General features: G+C 39.7%; 1 protein-coding gene across 28 annotated transcripts in view; it reads right to left on the bottom strand.

The window, feature by feature from the left end:
• Positions 1 to 19,926, bottom strand: part of tcf7l2 (transcription factor 7 like 2) — an 89,518-nt gene that overhangs the window by 44,436 nt on the left and 25,156 nt on the right. For 18 of the 28 annotated variants that reach the window (XR_007181948.1, XR_007181947.1, XM_048170965.1 and 15 more), the window contains exons 4-5: positions 14,606 to 14,707; positions 6,489 to 6,548 (exon numbers count right to left, since the gene is read on the bottom strand). Coding sequence is in view for 26 of the 28 variants with exons in the window: in XM_048170965.1 (XP_048026922.1) it covers positions 6,489 to 6,548; positions 14,606 to 14,707 (162 nt within the window). In the remaining 2 variants the exon portion in view is untranslated. The remainder of the gene's footprint in view (positions 1 to 6,488; positions 6,549 to 14,605; positions 14,708 to 19,926) is intronic. The other 10 variants (XM_048170973.1, XM_048170976.1, XM_048170958.1 and 7 more) reach the window with 1 other exon arrangement.

Here is a 19,926-nt window from a genome sequence, read left to right as displayed (position 1 = left end):
AGAAAGCTAAAAGGAGACAGGAAACTATTGGGCGTAGTAGGACTGGATGGTGACAATCGCCAAATTGTATATTGTCAAAATAATAAAATAAAATATTTTTTATTAAAATTACATTTATTACAATTATAAATTAAATCCGTAAGTAAAAAAAAAAACAACAACTATAAAATAAATGAAAAAACAATAAAAAAAAAAAAAAATTAAATCTATTGGGACACAACAAAGGGCAGATTGGAACCTACATTTCCCACATGAGCACCAAGGCTCAAGGAGCCCAGAGCATGTGTGCTAAGTGCTCACCAAGACTGCAACATTCAACTAGGGTTAACAATGTATAAAGCTTTAATATAAATGCTTAAAATTTTGCTTTCCACTGGCAAAAAAAGTAACTATCCCTGTCCATCCCTCTCATTTCTGACCCCCCACCCCCACCCTTCCAGCCTCCTTTTAGCCTAGTATCTTGTGGTCAGAGTAGTGACAGACTCTCCTGGACTTGTCAAGGCTGTCCAGTTAGCTGCCTGTCATAAATTAAGCCTAAATACAACACATCTGTTTTCACCACAGCGCCGTGCAGACGAGCAGAGGTAGACATTCCTCTCATATCTGAAACGAAGCTAAATAAATGATAAAGAGAGCATGTGCACACCTGCAACAGCGTGCCAGAACAAGACCACTTTAACTCACTGAATCATTCAAAAAAGGCTGAACTAAAAAGAAACAATAAAAACAAAGAGATTTTTTGACTGAGAAAAACAGTCCCGTGTCATCTTTCTCTTTTTATAGGCATAATGGAGACAGAAAACTTGGCTCTGACTGCACTTACTGTAGGGAAACATCAAAAAAACAAAGACGCAAATAAACAGTAAAAAGATGTCTGCAAAGAAACTGCTGAGAGGAACGAAATCAAATAAATTGGAAGTTTGTTTCACAAAAGGCGAGCTGAAGCACATCTGAAAACAATCTAAAGAGAGAGAGATAGGACAATGCAAAATTGACTGCAAAATCAAGATACTGACTGACTTCCAAAAAAACCCCCCAAAAAAAACCCTGTTGCTCTCTTAGTGAGGGCTATGGAAGTAAATGTGATTTCGGCCAGCTTAAGTGCTCCCTAGAAGGGCGTTTTAGGGGCCAACGCACACATACACACACAGACGCACCAAAAGAGGGAAGGTGTTAAACTTTAACTGTCACTGCACATTCGGCCATAACAATAAATTATTCTTTAGGAATGTCAGTTTCACCCCTCCCCAATTCTTTGCCTCCTCCTTTCTTTCACTTACTATGACACAGCTCACAGCACACACACACAGAACTTCTGAATCTCACCAAGTCGTGTAGCCAAAACCGTCTGGTCATAAAGCAGTCAGCGTTTGCATCTGAAGCACGGGGGAGTTTTCGTCCAACCTAAACAAAGGATTAGTAAAGGAACGTGCTGCAGGACTCTAGGTGATTTCAACAGACCCTAAACGGCACTACCTTCACGCTCTCATTCCACACTATGGAATTCCCGAACATGAATTTGCGAAACCGCACATTTGACAGAAAATACTATTAATTTTCACTTCAATTAATTTATGCAGTGAATATATCTGGGAGCATGGTGAGCGAGAAGCTTACTAAAACAACCGGGCCGCGTCCAAAAAAAGCTCCTCATTCTACAGGCCACCCGAGGGACGGAGTCTAAATCACTTCAACTTCCTCTTGAAAGTTCACCTAAATCTTCCTGGAAGCACAAAAGGCATGCTCAAATGAAAATAAAGAGAGTTAATTGGTAAAAACAACAATTATATAAAAAAAAAATTATAAAAAAAAAAGACTACGCAAAATGTAAAGATATGTCTACAAGTATGCTTTTAGTACACTGAGATTATGTCTCAGAGTTAAGCTTTAAAAAGTAAACAGATTATGTAAACAGAATAATGCTTTAATAAGCACATTCATTCTGTATTTTGAGGTTCAGGTTGTGGTTTTTATGTCAAACGGATCGGGTCGAGTATGGAATAAAATAAGTGTTGCTGTCGGATAACGGGTCGGGTGTTCTGTTAATAACTGCGGGTTGCGGGTTTTTCCAAACAGGACCCGTGCAGGACTCGGGTCTCTACCCTCCATACTGAGATCCAGTTTCCATTGGTTGAACTCTCAAATGATGTTGGAAAACACTGTGTCATGATCGCAACGCAATCGGATCTCGGAAGTGCTATAGCTTTAGCCAAGCAGCATGTCATGTCACTCCGTGCGAATTTTCTCAAGATCTATGCATCATGTTATGTTGTCTGTGGCAACAATTTACTAATGTTTCGCGAAGTTACAAAGCAGAATGTGCGCAAAAGCCTCAACCATATGCGGTTTACTTTTTACAGTTTTACGTCATCAAATTGTGACCGGTTTGTGAGAATGGCCAAATTTAGTGACTACCGATTGAGATATAGAATGTGATTATCGGCCGATACTGATCTGTAGTTGATTGCATCCCTATATATATATATATTACACATGATGTCAAAAAGTAAAAAGTAAGGATTTCTTGACATCAACTAAGAAATAATGAAAAAATTAAGGAGCGAGGTTATAAAGGCTTAAATAAACATTTTTTTTCTTAAAAATAACATGCATTTTATCTTTAAAACTGGAGTTTGCTTCTTCCTTATCTCTTCCCCCTCCTCTTCCTCTCAATTCTGAGCTACTTTCCCAAGCTACTCTATAACAGGCCTGTGAAAGGAGGTCACATATCAACTTACCAAGCGTCCCTCTCTGACCATATGACCCCTTCGGCAGCCCACAAGGCCCCATGTCATTCCATCACACTCTCTTTCGCTTGCTGTCCCCCACATTCACGTCTTCCACACCACCATCTAAAAGCTGCCCCCCCTCCCCTCGTCTGCCCATATCCCGACACTAATTGGTAAATCTGTTGAACCATAGCACGCCCAACAATGAGACACCTGGAGTTCTGTCAAAACAAGTTTCCCTGTGAAACAGCCTCAAGTGCTAATACAGTACGAGTCCTAGCTAACTCCGTCTCGCTCAATGCGGCGCACGAATATAATGCGTGTGTGGGGGAGGTGCTATAGAAAGGTGTAGTGAAGTTCAGTGCACAGGGGAAGTATTAATGGCACTATTAAAGTTTAGATGCTCAGAAGTTTGGGAAGGAGGAGCACGATGCTATCTGGCTCCACTGGAAGCCCACAGGAAGTCCTTGTGGAAGTTTTGGCCCTGACAAAAATCTCAAACATTCTTGTAGTTCTTGTTCGACACTCTCCCCGCCCACAATCCCTTCTGCACTCTCTCTTTTAGACAGACCATGAGGAGTGCTCTACATAAACTCAGAGTGCTAACATGGCAACTTACTGTGGTTTGTGTGAAATCATGTGCAACAAAGCTTGAAAAACAAACCCGATTTAACTGAGTACATGGAACCAGAACATTTGCTCGCCAGTTAGCTAGAAACAACACACACAAACACAAGCAGAAACACACACACGGAGGCATTAGGGTGACATATGGACAAACAGTTAGTTTTTTTTTTTCATTCAAACAAGATTTCTATCCATCTGTCTTTCACAAACACATATGAAACAGAGATGCACTACTCAAGGAACTCTTAGTGAACCTTGTCAAACAAGTTCTGACAGAAACTCTTTATGAAAACAAAAAGTTTCTGCCCTTGCAATTAGTGTCAGATAATACAACATATGAAGATTCATTGTTTAGTATATTTTATAAACTGCCACATGACTACTTAACTGTTCTAGCACCATCAAAACAATGTGAATTAGACCAAAACTAGCAATGCTAGTGTAACTTGGGGTCGGATACACTGAAGCATTCTTAAGAGTAAAATTCAAACTCTTTTATTCTTATTTTCTAACTTAAAAAAAGTTCAACATTTTATTTTCCAGAAAAAATAAATAAATAAATAAATAAATATATTAAATATTCTGAAGAATAAAATCCAATTTAACGACTATTTTCTTTTTATTTTATTTATAACTTAAGTAAAAAAAAAAGTAAAATATTTTGTAAAAGATATTTAACATTTGTCTTAATGTTTCTTTAAACAAAAATCTCATTTTATTCTTTTATTCAGTCATAAAAAATATTCATAAAAATAATCATAAATAACAAAATAACTTTTACCCTTAAAAGGTTAGTTCACCCAAAAATGAATTTACTCATTCCAAAACTGTAAGACTTTTGTTCATCTTCAAAACACAAATTAAGATATTTTAAATGAAATCCGAGTGATTTTTGTCCCTCCATTGTCAGTCCACACAATTACGACTTTGTGGCTTCAAAAAGTTCATAAAGAGATCGTAAAACTAATCCATATGATTCGAGCGGTTTAGTCCAAATTTTCTGAAGAGACACGATTGTTTTAAATGATGATCAGAATTTATCATTGAATTTTGGCTTTTATTCATATATAAACATTGATCAGCGAACAAACAGAAGCTCGACCGTACTTGCTTAATACGTAAGAACAAAACTCATTGGTTCTTGCGAAAGCTCAAACGTGCTGCGTAACGCACAAGAATGAACTTCACTGGTTCTCACGCATCAAGCAAGCAAACATGCTTGAGCTTCCGTTTACCTTAACTGATATGTGTATTGATCAATATTTATCAGTGAATAAAAGCCTAAATGAAATCTGTACATCATATAAAACAATCTTGTCTCTTCAGAAAATTTAAACTGCTTGATTCATATGGATTAGCTTTATGATCTCTTAATGAATTTTTTGAAGCATCAAAGTGGTAGTTGCTTAGCTGTCAATGGAGGGACAGAAATCTCTCAGATTTTATTAAAATAAGTTAATTTATGTTTCGAAGATGAACTAAAGTCATACGAGTTTGGAACACAATGAGGGTGAGCAAATGATGACAGAATTTTTATTTTTGGGTGAGCTAAAATATGCAAATTTTTCAAGAATTGCACTTATTTTGTCCTAAATACTTAGCATAAGAGCGACAGTTCTAGATGTAAATCTTGTTCTGCTAAACTCTCGTGAGATTTGCTTTTGCTGCTACTAATATTAACTTTAGGATTTGCTGCTGGACTACAATTTAAATCCCACAAGACTTTTCACAGAATGAGGGTTACCATCTCGACATGACCTACATGACCCTTAGGGGCAGACAAAAATAAGACAAGCATAGCCCACAATGCCACAGCTTTCTCCATAGACCTAAACTCAAGGCGAACTAAACAATCGTTCGCCCCAGTGATCCTTGCACCGCTGTTGAGTTTTGGCAGACCAAGGCTACCCATTGCGCCCCCCTTTCAAATTCCACACACTGTTTGTGTCCGTCAAGGAGGGCCGAGGTGCAATTGAGACACTCAGCGGCAGTGGCCCCATGTTGCGTCACTCCGCACCACATCAAAACTGAAGAGCGGTGCCAGACAGGCACTCTCGTTCGCTGTTCTCATTCTTTCTCTCTGCGCCTCATGTCGACGGACAAGAAGACAATTAGAAGAAGGCCTCGTCTCATCCAAACATCCTTAACCTTGACCCACGCAAACTGAGTCACGCACACATTTACACACACGGGTGCGCGTGTGCACACAAAAACACAAACCACTCCACCTCCTAACTTCTCGCTGGCAAACGTTCAACCCCAGATGCTACAAATGAAAAGCATCCTCTTCATGCCAGCTGCTTCAGAGAAAAGGAAAAGAAATCAGAGAGAAATAATCGCCACCATTCCGGAAGATGCAGGAAAATAATTAACAAGGCTGAGACGGGGCCTGCAAGCAGACAAAGATGAAGCTCGAGAGGCATTTCGGGCTGCCAGGAATCCAGAGATGCTGAATTTTACACCGCTGGAGTGGCGCCGATGCTTTCCTGTTACACGCAAATACTGTATATCGTAACAGGGATCCTGCTAGAGACAAAAATCATCATGTCAATGGACAGCAACAGTTTACAATTACCGCACAAACTGAGCCAAGTCTGCTCATGAGGATGTGTGTGTGTGTGTGTTTGTGCGTGTGTGTGTGTACAAATGCAAAGCAGATTCAACCCCATTTTATAAAAGAAAAAAAAGCAAGTACACAGCAACAAACAATATCAAATACAGCAGAACATTACACGTATCAAAAACAAAATAGTTATTGAAATCTCCAATTGTAATGATTTTGATATTCTCATTTCATAATTTAATTTTTTTACTACCCTGTTGGAAAACCCAGCTTAAGTGGGAAAACATGGTTGCTGGTTTTATAGCTGGTCAAAGCTCCTCCAAGCAGGTCATTAGCTAGTTACCCAGCCACGATGTTCCAAAAACCAGCTCGACCACCTTTAGCTGGTTTGTCGTAGACCAATAATGGTCTACCAGCTCAGACTAGCTAAAGACCAACTTGGACCAGGAAATAACCCGTTTAGGCCAGCTAGAAAATCAGTTACCAGCTGAAGCTGCATTTTCCAGCAGGTAATTCATTTAAACAATCAATAAGCCAGCTGCAAGAAACTTGGAATTCAGGATTCTCACCAAATGTAATTGGTGAACACTCAGATCAGTCTGTCCGGGGAATTCCAAGCAGAAGGGCCCCTGAAAGGCAAAGACGGACGTCCCGTGTCACAAATTGAGAACATGGTACACTCATCACTCAACCAGGGCATGAAGGCAAAAGGCATGACTTTAAAAAACAAAAAAAAATGTCTAGCTATGTGCCACCCCTCTCCTTCCCTGTCTGTTTCCTCTCTGACTGCAGTGTCAGACCACTGCCAGATACAAGGCTACAAGCCCAAACATATCTCGCTTACAACATACAACACATGCAGAATACGTGAGTGCAAGTTTGTTTACTGTGATTTGAGGTTGTGATATTGTTAGCATGTTGACAGTGTGTCTTTATCAACTGACTGACAAAAAGAGTACTGATGTGGCTTTAGGCACATTGAGGCTTTGTACACCATGTTCCTGTTACACAACGTCATTCAAGGAAAAGCGAGACAAGCCACGGTAATAAATAGTTTACAGAGGAAAAATCTATTGCTCAGATGTTGCTCTTTCATAGATCAAGAGACTTAATGGCATTCTCAACTGCGCTTGATTTAAATACACTTCCATTCAAAAGTTTGGGGTCTGTAAAACTTTTTTAATGTTTTGAAAGAAGTCTCTTATGCTCACCGATGTTGCATTTATTTGATCAAAAATACAGTAAAAAGTAATATTGTGAAATATTATTACAATTTAAAATGTCATTTATTCCTGTGATGGCAAAGCTGAATTTTCAGCAGTGTCAATTTTCAGGTGTGAATCTTCACTCGCCTCATGATTCAATTTGATTACGATTCAGAGGGTAACCATTCGATCTTAATTCTTTTATTAATGATAATTACTATATTAATATACTTCTTTTTGTTATTACAAGTTATTCAGTCAAGAGCAGTGAGTGATTCCCTCTTTTCTTCTGTTGTTTGATTAACATTAATGACACAGACAGCAGCTAGTTTATTATATTAAGACCTAATATAATGTTCACATCAGATTTTGTTCCCCCCAACTGTTTATGTTCACTTAAGTCATAACCGACTATGCTTGCAAGAATACTCGCCAAGACGGCGCTAAAGAGAACTGAATTTGTGATCACATGCCATTTGAGAGATGAGTCTTTCCATGCGCGCTTCGGGGGTGTCTGTCGGCGTGCAAGTACTGAATTAAGATCTTATTTGTGGCTTACTGCACTTAATAACGCTGTTTAACATAAAGCACTTTATTTTCTCATGCATGGTATTTTTCTAAAAAAAAAAAAAAATTATACAAGCTAGGGCTGTCAAGCGATTAATCACGATTAATCGCATACAAAATAAAAGTTTGAGTTTGCCTAATATATGTGGGTGTACTGTGTGTAATTATTATGTATATATATATATATAAATACAAACACATCCATGTATATATTTGAGAAATATTTACAAGTATATGTATTTATTTATATTTTTATATAATTTATATTATATATAAATAAATTTTTTGTACATAAATAACATTTCTCTTAAATATATACATTAATTTGTGTGTATTTATATATACATATTATTTACACACATTACTCACACATATATTATGCAAACTCAAACTTTTATTTTGTATGCGATTAATCGCGATCGCCTAATACAAGCGCTTTGCTTCCAAGTACAATTGATACGTATGATAGGCCTGTTTACATTTTTAAAAAATCAATTGTTTTTATGCATCGATGCAGAATCGTTCACATCAGCATCGCAATTTACTGGTATTTGCGCCATTATTTACCACCCATGTCTTAAACCAAACTCTAATTTTCGCTGCTCTTGGTAGATTGCGTTGGCCGTTACAGAAATGATTTGGCTGCGTCTGTGTTCTTTAATTTGTGCGTCATCACTAGATCACACGTAGAACTTCCCACTTCCATTGGCGCATAGAAATTGTGCTCTCACGCTAATTTGCCCTGTTTAGTAAATCTGGCCTGTAATCTTTTTCAAATATCAAAATGAATATTCATTATTAATACTGTATCATAATGCCTTCACATGACATATTTAAATCAACTGCTTTTTGAATTATTGTTTGTTAATTTATTTAAATAAAATGTATTTGGGCGCTTAGTGGCCATACCATGAAAATAATTATCAAAGGGAACATACAATTTTAGTATGTTGAGATCACTTCTGAAACTCTAAAGAGACTAAAGGACACATCTCAGATTAAAATCTGACAACAAATCTGTGGAGATTTAAAATCTAAATTTGAGCATTTAATCTCACTGCTGTCTAGGAGAAACAATTATTTGAGATATATTAAAGAGATGACATATTTTGCCCTGCAAAATGGTCATGTTAATTGGAACACACATAAGAGTTGTGAGTGTCCAGGAGGTTAAGGGTACATAAAAAAATAAAAGTTTCAAGGGCTGATGACCTTGACACCAGGTCCCTTGTAAAAGAGTTTGTTGACATTCCCTGAGTTTCAGTAAGAAAATGCTCCAGGGAGACCTTTCATGCACTACATAAGAGCACATGCTGAGATGTTCTCCAAACTTTGGCCAAAGGTCTCAGACCAGAGACATCTCCTTGTTTCACAGAGTCCTGTCAAAAGCGGCACAACTCCAGTTACGGTTACATACAAGTTTCAACAGGCCGAGGTTACATCACTATGCAAAAACAGCACTAAAATAGATGGGAAGGAAAAGGCGGAGGCTCAACGGAGAATGAGGGAGCGAGAAAAGTGAGAAATAGTAGAAAGGGAAGGAGAAAAGAAAAAGACAGTTGGTTCAGTGTCTTGTGGCTGTGACACTGGGGTCCTCATTAACAGCGAGGGGGCTGGGGTTTCCCAGCATGCCTCTGGCCCTCCCAGCCATTGTCAAGCCAGTCCAGGTGCACCACCATTCAGTCCGAAAAAAGGCAGCAAATTACCCAGCAAAAACTACAGGCCCCGTGCTAGCTTGAGACACTACTCCTACTCAGCTGGAGTCTGGGAAAATGTCCTGCATACTATAAGTGTGTTATTCATTTAGTTTACTCTGACTTTATTTTTAAAGTTGATTTCAATACTAGAGCAATTTGAACTTCACAGACTTGTGTGTTGTGACAGCAAACAGCAAGAATGCCCTCATCGTACAGCGGTTTTAGGTGGGAGGTCCCGCTCTGTCAAAACGCAACACATTCCATCACTTCCTAAATACTAATTACCATACAGGAACAGACCAGGACTCCTCCAGCTATTCTTCCAAGCTCCACCCCTCCTATTCTTCCCCCCTTTCCCTGCGTTCTAACTGTTCCCGCGTTTTCCTGCTGTTGGTCTACTTGCACACAGCGTTGCATGCATATGCACACTGCTGTGGGGCCTCGTGGGGAAATAGTTAACACTCCAGCCGTCCCCTGCTGCCTGTGAAAGCTCAGAAAACAATGGAGACATTGTCCAGTCTCAACAAGACTTGGACCAAGAGGACAATGTGGGTGAGTGTGTGTGTGTATTAGACAGTGTGTAGTACGCCTGCATGAGGTTGTGTGTGTGAGTGTATCCTTTTGCCTTAGTATTATTTTAGAAAGTAGCATTAAAATATAAAACTTAAAATGATTCTCGATGGTTGTTAACCAGAAACTTTTATTTAATTTATTTTATTTGAATCTGACAAAAATGGTTAGATAAAATAATGTACAACACACACACACACACACACACACACACACACACACACACACACACACACACAGTATCCAGTAACAACTTGGCAAAATGATTGCATTGGCTTTGATTGCACTATTCTTATTGTTATAACAATAATAATAATAATAATACTTAATAAAAAAAAAAACAATTATTATTATTATTATTATTATAGGAATAATCACTGCAAGTTTTCTAAATTAGTTGCCACTTAGTGTTCTGTCTGTGAAATAATCAGTACTACTTAATTTTGGATAAACTGAAATTCTGATCATTAAGTTTACACACATTTTCACTAATTTCTTTCTTTCTTTTCTTTCCATTTTTGTACAACCACGTGTCATTCAAATGGTTATTTCCTGTATGAGTAGACAGCTCTTGGCCATAACAAAAAGCTGGAAAGGACCAGACTTTATGCTGCGAGTCAAACATCTGGCTATACCAGTCTAGTATATGGTCTACACCAAGTAACACTACATGGGGAAACACTACAGAACACGGACGGACAGCTGTGCATACAAGCCGAGAAAGAGAACAGGAAACTGATCCCGGAACGAATGGCCAATGTGTCACAGATGTGGGGAAATCTCCTATCGTCCCGTTGTTTCCAACTGCTTCCCACTGGAATTACAATCGCATGATCCCTGTTCATACCGTCCTTGCGTTCAAGCTCTATCCGATGCCAAATACACACCACATGTGTTTTGCTGTCTACCTCTCTGAATTGTCATGTCTATATTACAGTCTATATAAAGAAAGAGGCTTTACAAATCACATTAAAATTTAGTGTAGATGGCAGTGGGACAAACGGCTTGCAGTACTTTTTAGTGATGGGCCCTTTATGAGTTGTGAACAGGTAGTAAATACATGCTGAATGTGTGGGACTAACAGGCTTTGAAAAGCCTGCGGGGCTCTTGAGTACTTCAACCATCCTGGCACTGCCTTCTATGGGCGTGGACAGAAACGAGAGGGTCACTTCCTGTGCTCTATTCATAGAGCAGCGTGGAGTAGCACCTCTATGGCCACATGCGACAGAAAAAAGGTTGATGGATTATGCGTGAACTGTTTCTATGGATACAGTCACACAGTTAGTGTTTGGGATTGACAACAGTACTAGTGTATTGATGCCTGTTTTCACCTCAGAGTAAATAATAAAAGTAAAAAAAGCTTTTTCTCATAACTTTGACTTAATATCTCTCAATTGCAAATATCTCACAATTGCGATTTATATTTCATAATATATAATATTTTTGTTAATTTAATATTTAAAGGTGCTAAAGAGGATCTTTTCGTCGACTGAGAAACCAAAGACTGTTACTGAGTTTTTGAAATGAGCACATGCGTAAGAATTTCGAGGGAACGCCTCCCAAAACTCGTGCACGAGTATTGGAACACGAGTGTTTACCACCGGCATTCGCTGTGTCGTGTTAGTGGATTCATTATGTCGGACTCACCGCATGTAACTGTAATCTGCATGTGATCTGCAGTTGTTACTCCTGTCTCCTGACAAAAACATTGCACGCGGCGCCTGTGGAGTGTGGAAAGTTACTGGAGCGCGCAGTCGCGCTCGTCTCTCACAAGGAACGTCATGGCAGTGATTGACAAGCCAGAGGGCCAATCCGCGCACGTCTCTCACAAGGAACATCACGGGAGTGATTGACAAACCAGAGGGCCAATCGTTTACGCGATGATCGCGTAAACGATTGGCTGATGTTTTTAAGGCCCTACCTCGTGCACAGATGATGTATATTAATATTATTCCTTTCAGTGCACCTAATAAATAGTCTTTTATCAGTTAGTAAAGACAGTTTCAAGTAATATTGCAAAAATGTATAAAGCAAAACATCCTCTTTAGCACCTTTAAAACAATTACTTTATGAGGAAGAAACAAGTATTCATACAGGTGTGACTCAAACTGTGCCGTTTATAAGAGAAGCGACTTTAATACTGTCCATATAAACAAATAATCAACATCAAGTACTTTTTCTATTCTCGTGATAGCCATAAAAATTTTAAAGAGTCACTTTGGTTATAAAATGTAGTTTATAACAGAACGGTATATGAAAATAACCATATTTAGCACTCTAAAACTGGACTGAGAACTGTATTCTGCTGCTGTGTGAACAACCTTTTCTTTTCTCTTTTGGCTGTATATGCACTTTTTAGACACATGTGTTGTCTCGTTCTTTGCCCTCACTTCATCTGTCTCATTGCCGCGCTGCCCTTTTACGGTATCGCCTCCTCTCTCCCGCTGTCCACCTGTGCTTTTGTATCTCTCTCATTGGTGATTGTTGGGTCACTTGAACTTCGGCTTATGTTCCTTATCACACACCCATCGGCGCTCTCTTATCAGTCCACGACAGACAGGCGTCTTCAGAGCCATGGGTCAAGTTGGGCAGGTGTTCTTCCAATTTGACAGAGACGAGAAACTACTGTTTACGGTACAATTTATTGATAAGGCCTTCACGTACAGAAGCAGATAGTCCAACTTGAGAAAAAAATAAAATATAGCATTCCACAGTTATCTATCCCTGACAATACCAACTGTCTCCAGATAGATTCACCAACGGCATGATGCAAACCAAGGAAACATCAAATCAGACACACGTCAGCACAAGAGAAACAGCACGAATGGGAAATTGAGAGAGAGAAAAGGATGGAAGGATGAAGAAACAATGCAAAATACCACTTATACTCGAACTTAGGAGGTCAGGTCTTGATCAAACAAACTGCATATTGTACAAATGAACACATAAATAAGTTACCGTAAATGCTAAATAGCTAAACATGCCATATAGAGCAAAATATCCATCTTACTCTCTCATTGCAGGTCTTTAGGGGTGGTTTAAAAGGCAATAGAGAAAACTGCTCTGTGCTGATAAGCATTTACAGCCCCATGAGTCAGAGGGATAAAACTCAAGTGCAGTATTTACCTGAGCCTGTTCTTAACTACCTCCCACACATTTAATGATTCAGAGAGGGAGGACAATCATTTTTCTTTTTTTCCTTTTCTCTTAAAAAATTCACATGGGGTGGCTACTCCGCATTTAAATGCAAAAATAGTTTACTATCCGTTTAGTAGAAGTATTAGACGGCTCTTTAGTAGAACTGGTTTTACAGTAAAAATAAATAAATAAATACAAATTTTGTAAAGTTGAAGTGGCATATATACACTACTATTCAAAAGCTTTGTCTGCACAGGAATACATTACATTTGAATTATTTTTTGAATTATAATATTTCACAATATTACTGTATTTACTGTATTTTTGATCAAATTAATGCAGTCTTGGTGATCAAGAGACATCTTTAATAAATAAATAAATAAAAACGTTAAAAACTCTTACTGACCCAAACTTTTGAACGGTAGTCTATATAAAATGGCATTAGATAAGAAGGGAAAAACTGCATAAAACCCATTTAAATAGTCAACCATGAATTTTCTACTTTCGGTTCAGAAGAGAAAAATTTGTATTTTTATAAAAGTAAAAAGTTATTTTGTCAACTTTTCGAAGTACAATCTCACATGTATGGTCTCAAAAAAACAATAGAGACAGACTAAAAATCACAAAAATCAGTATATACAGGAAGCTGGGAATGTATAAATCACATTACATCAAAATACTATGGTAAACAAACAAACAACCCACACCTATTTGAAGTAAGAACAACTTAGTAAAAATTCAGTATAGTATGTCCAAAACAGAATTTGTTTATCTCTCTGACAAAATACTGTACTGGATTTAATGGATTATTTTATTGGATTCCTAAACATGACCTTGGAGGCACTCTGTTGCTTCCAGTAACTATGGAAACGCAATGAAGCCCCCAAACTCCTGCACCTCAATGGAAAGACCAAAATCAAATTTGGTCTATTGTCCAAGGAAGGGAATCAATAAAGTGACGTATTAACATGGTAACATTACTTCAGCCCAGCAGCATGGCTAACCTTGAAGCCCTTATCATCCATAGATTTTAAAAGAACGATAAATTTAGAGTTAAGCACATGGAAACAGAACCCGCAGATCCAGCGCATAAAACTGCAAAATAAACACAGCATCTCTACTCCAGATACTCATTCCCTGAACCAAGCTTAGCATGGGCATTAATTATCTGTCTCCAGTGTAAAAAGACGGTCTTGCCCTCTGCCACTTTGCAGCATCCAAACTGGAAAAAAAGCCTCTGTTGCACTACACTGATACCTCACCCTTTTGTTTCCATGAAGAAGCCATAATACAAAACAAGCACCCATATGACACATAATATTCCAACACAATCTGGTCTTCAGTTTCTTATAGGTCACTAGACATCCAATTGACAGCAGTAGATTAGGAGAGGAGTGTAAGGTCCCAAAGAACCAAACAATACAGGACACAGGAAGTAGTTTTGTTTTCATGGACTGTGCTGTAGAATAAAGAGCTTTGTAAATGCAGTGACTCATGGGTGTTACTTACAACGATGTGTGCTGGAGAAGGTGACCTGGCATCTTTAAGTGCTTGTCTACTCTGAAGACTTCCTGCTTGAACATCTAGCAGGGGCCATTTCATCTGTAGATACTGGATGGCAGAAAGAAAAAAATGGAGAAAAACAAAAGAAAAACATGTTAACAATGCAGAAAACAAAGGGAAACACAACATAAGAGCTAAAATATCTCAAAAAATGACTGTGTGACATAGAAAGTAAAAGTAAACAAAAAAAGAAAAGAAATTATGTCAAAAAGATCCAAGGTCAAATGATGCATGAGGTGGAACTTCTTGAAAATTGAAACTAATAGTGTTAAGATTAATTAACCTAGGCTTAGTTCACACTGTCGGGTTTTGGGGATTGACAACCACATTTACTTAGAGGTGCGAGTCTCGAAAGAGCGTTTTCCGAGAATGCAGTTGTGAGTCCTAAAAATTCACATGTGCGAGTTTGGTTACAGAATGCGGCTGTCACTCCTGTAAATAACTGAACTGTGTGTGAACGTAACCGCATTTAGGACTCAAATACAGGACTGACAACCGTATTCTGCTATTCTAACTGCATATTCTATCTATTTATGTAGACAGCAATTTTTAAACCACTAACTCACTGCTTTCAGATGAATATGTTCATTCTTCTTCCTGTATTAATCATGCCCAAATGTTTTATTGGCCTCTGGAATTCCAGGTGGACTTCAGCATTTTTCCCAGTACACATAATAAGGATGTGGCGTTGAGTCATTGCAGCGACTGTCCCCATGAATGATTGACCTGGACTTTATCAGAGCTGCAGACACGCAAACAGCCCTTTCATGAACCCTTGCATCCCTCTTAAAGCCAGCAGATGGAAATAATCACCATAATCACCACAAAGAGCTGCATGACATTCAAATTCTTTATTCTTCAACCGTAAACCCCAATATTTTTGAAAGCTCAATATATATAAAATTACATTTTCATCATTCATACACAGAACTGTAGGTCAAAGTCTGAGATTTCAATCCAGTTCACTCAGAAGTCAGCCTTCCATCTTTCTTCTGCCTCTAATACCTCCATTTTCACATCCAGCCCTGAACACTGACATGGAGTCTTGCTGATGGACAAAGTTCCTGGGGTCATGTCTATTCTCACCCATGGACTGCAGGATCTGCTTAGCAGACCAGACCTTTACATGTACCCTCTGTGCCTGAGTGACCTCTTCCTCTCATTTTGAGATCACATGCTGGGGTCCATTACAAACCTGCTGTTACTGTCCCAAAACTGGTTTGCTTTAGTCCATTAGCCCACAGCAAGTGAACTTGACCCCTGAACTTTTAACCTGTTTCCATAGAGGCTTAGAGACCACCGGCTGATTGTGAACATGTGACCTGTGCCTGAACACACCAAAACTAAAGACTAAACTAAAACTAAAGACTAAAAAGGCGACTGACAACTAGCAGACGTTCTTCGCCTACATGTAAGTAAATATCTGTCTATATCAGCATGTATCACTAGTCTATTTTCATCATCAAAAAGGAAAACCGAAACTAGGACTGCAAATATACAAACCACAAACAAAGCAGCGCTTGTTTAACATTTTGAATAATAATCACGCTGATCACTTTGTTCATTTCAGTCGGCTCATGTTATTATGAAAATATTCGGGCATTGAAATGCTCAGGTAAGATGACGTAAAATTATAACAGTCTCCTGTCTGTCCCGGCTCGACTTCTTTGCTCACTTCCATCACTTTCACTTTTATTCTCATGCACTGACTCATTCGCTAAGCTGAACAGCCAATCAGAGTTCTATCTCACACTGATGGCCCGACGTTGATTCAACATGCTGAATCGGCCCAACTAGAGCCAACGGTGAGGAACCCAACTGGCTCTCAAAGACGGCTTGAAATTGCCCAATGGCCGACTGTCAGCTTGGTGTGTCCTGGCCTTTACAGTCATAGGTGTCTCGTCAGGAGAAGCGTGATGGTCCAGTGTGGCCGTTCCATTCACTGAATTATTCAGGTCAGGGGTTAACTGGGCCCCAATTGCTGTTATTATGAGAAACTTGAACAGCAGCATACACTTAAGGTAAAAAAGTGATCTGTGGAAACCGCTGGTCTGTTCACTGACTAAATTCAAATAAGCATTCAAACCATTTATGTTGCTAAATAGGAGAGTTGAGTGGATTTGCATGTGGGCTTGGCCAGTGTCAAAACATTTAAGAAAGAAAGGAAGGAAGGAAGAAAGAAAGGAGGGAAGATTAGAAAAAAGACTGAAAGTAAGGTGGGATAGACAAAGCAGCTAGGGCTCAATTTCTTAACCTTGGGGGCAATTTTGGATGCAGTCTTAGCCCATAACATAAAAAATTAATTTATAGTGCACTCCACATAAAAAATAGGGCTCTTTTTTAATGCATGCTGTGCTATACTTCAACGGATCCCCAAAGGAAACTTCTGACAAGCCAGTAGGCCTTGTAACTTGGCCTCTGATGCAGTCAGGACATCAACCACTGGGCTCTGATTCAAATGAAAAAACTTGGCTAAAGTGACCCACAAATCAGAATCAATTCCATCCCCGTGTCTGACCAGGTCAGGCCAATCATGGGCAACCTTTCAACTCCTACTCTCTGTCCTCCAATCAAACAGATTCACGTCTTCCTTTCCTACAGCCTAGGAGATTGTTTGAGATTTCACTTATCTGAGGACTAAGTTCCACTTTTCCAAAGACAGAAAAAAAGAGCAAAGGAAAATATCTGATTCTGTAGCTCACCATTCTAGCAAGTGCCCATGAAGTGAAACTGTAGTTGTAACACTGTATGCGTCTTCAAGAACTACACTGCTCAGTGGTAAGTAATGGTGGATTCACAGCAGGGTGCAGTCCTGTGGTCCAGCCTGGAGGGACTTTTGGACTACCACCGACTAGCTGAACAATTGCTGGGATATTGAAAAGTACTGTTGACGGGTGTAATGTCAAATTTTGAAGAACCTATTTGGATCAGCTTGTTTAATGCAAAGATGTGTAATGTTGTGTAAATAAGTATAATATTCCTAAATAAGTCTTAATTGGAAAAGTGTGTGCATGTGAGACCAGGTGCCAGGTGATGTTCTGTGCTCTGGTTCTGTATAGTTTAGATGGGGTGAAAGGTGACACCTTGGCCAGTGTGGGTGCTGAAAGCCGAGTGCACATACTCTGACAGGCGTATCCACTTCAGACTTTTCCCTTGGCTTAATCCCTCCTGCAGGTTTTACAAGCATGGCAAGGAAAGCCGAGCTTAGACCAGTGCCAAAGTCTCAGCAGTGTTCCCTCACAGCCCAACCCCCTCCACCACCCCTGGCCCGCTGATGGATGCACCACTTGGGTTTGAGAAGGCCACGACCTCTGACCTCCCCCTGCCTCTTCTCTATCTTCTAAAAACTCTCCAGCTAGGAGCCCCCTTCCACGTAACTCAAGTGCTATTCTGATGTGACAAATTGCTCTGGAGCTCCGGAGAACTCAGTGCCCCCCTGCCCCAGCCTTCAGACGTACCCAGAGTGCTTACTCTGTCCTGGGGCCCCAACAGCAGGGACTCCCCTTCGCCTCCCCCACCCTTTAGCGATTCCTCAAGGCCTGCCTCGCCTTCTCCTGCCTTGCCTCAGCGCAGCTACAATAGGAATGAATGACTCAATTGTCTCTGATGAAGTGAAAGACAAGGGAGTCCTCTAAATCTTCCTAAAGGGATGAACTCTCTCTCTGTCCCTCAATTGCCTGCAGACTTCCAAGAGAAAGAGAGAGAGAGAATGACAGAGAGAGAGAGAGAAAACACCAGAGACCACAAGTTGCTTAATCAGGTTTTCTGGCAAAATCTTTTCACCCAAACTGAATCTGAATTTTGCAACCTGACCTTTGCAGAAAAACTTTAATATTCATGGAAAAAACATTTTAAACCAGCCATCTACTTTACATTGTAGATTATGGAAGCATTCGTGACAGTAGCCTAAGTAAACTAGAGCAAACAACTGAATGTCATAACCAAATTTAAATGGTGTAAATGGCATGTTCGATTTGTTTTTGGATTAAGAGCACAAGCTCTTCCACAATCAGGAAAATCAGATGCTTACTTTGCCAGAGAGGATCGGGAATGTGGATATATTTTTAGCTGTCTGGCATGGGATGAACCAATGCAACAGAAAACATTCCAGCCACATAAACAATGTGCATAAGGAAATCTGAAGACAGAAGGCTGAAATGGGGGTCCAGCAAGCACTTGGTGGGCCAGGTTCCCACTAGAGATGCTCAACCATTATATTTAGGAGGCTTTCACAAGTGCTTGTTACTAGGTTCAGATAGAGAACAACAACTTTCCACACTGTGATAAATATCACTCCCATTGAAAAAAACAACAATAAAAAGCCCATTGTTTTGTTCACAGGTGCTGTGGAACAGGCATGCATAGATACATACAGACCTGCACTTAATACACTCACTCTCTCAAGAGGAGAATTTTTTTGTGGAAAGGACATAATAATGATCCAGACAGGCTCTTTGAAATTCACTGATCCAAAGAGAAGGGATCTGCCCATCTGTGAGACTACCATCTCTAGAGAGGTAGAGAGAACGCAAAAAAAAAAAAGAGCGAAAGCCTGTGTTTGGGTGTGTGTGTGTGTCTGTCTTTGTATGTTTGCGCGAAACATTCAAATAGCCTTCATTCTGGATGGATGGAAGCATGCTGGAGATGGGGGCAAGGGGTGGAGGGGATAGACGAGGAGGAGGAGTAGCTCAACACTAGATGAAACTGAAAGTTAGTCTACACGAAGGCTCTTCACACTTGCTTAGTTCTTCTAATACACATTTTATGAGTAAATAAAGGAAAAAAAGAGAAAAGAACACCCCACTAGCTCAGATTGCCTGAGGCGCTCTGCAACCAGGAAAATAAAGCTGGAATGTGGGCAGGCCTGGGGTTTGTGTGCCCCGGGGCGGGAGAGGGTCCGCAGGGCCCGTATTTACTCCAAAGCTGGAATCACTGGGGGGGGGGGGGGGGGGGGGTGTTCTCAGCACACTGACAGCACAGAGCCAGAGACCCCAGCCTGATCTCCTCCATCCCCTCACCTCTCACCTTGGCACTCTTCACATAAACTCCTACTGTCATTTTTCTTTCACACTGCCTCTAAATCTGATCTTCCAAACAGTCTTCAAGGCAGGCATCTTTTAAGACTCAGGCCTAAAGCATACTCTAAAAAAGTATGTGACGCTTCTTTCTAAGCAATCTTAATTTCAGGTATTGTTCTTAAATGTCTATAAATGTCAAACAGCATGAATGCAGATTCTCAGCACTGCTACAAGGGGCACTATAACAGG

This window comes from Megalobrama amblycephala, linkage group LG20 (assembly GCF_018812025.1).
Source record: "Megalobrama amblycephala isolate DHTTF-2021 linkage group LG20, ASM1881202v1, whole genome shotgun sequence".
NCBI lineage: Eukaryota > Metazoa > Chordata > Actinopteri > Cypriniformes > Xenocyprididae > Megalobrama > Megalobrama amblycephala.
Note: the sequence above shows the minus strand (reverse complement) of the source record. Positions and strands in the feature narration are given on the sequence as shown.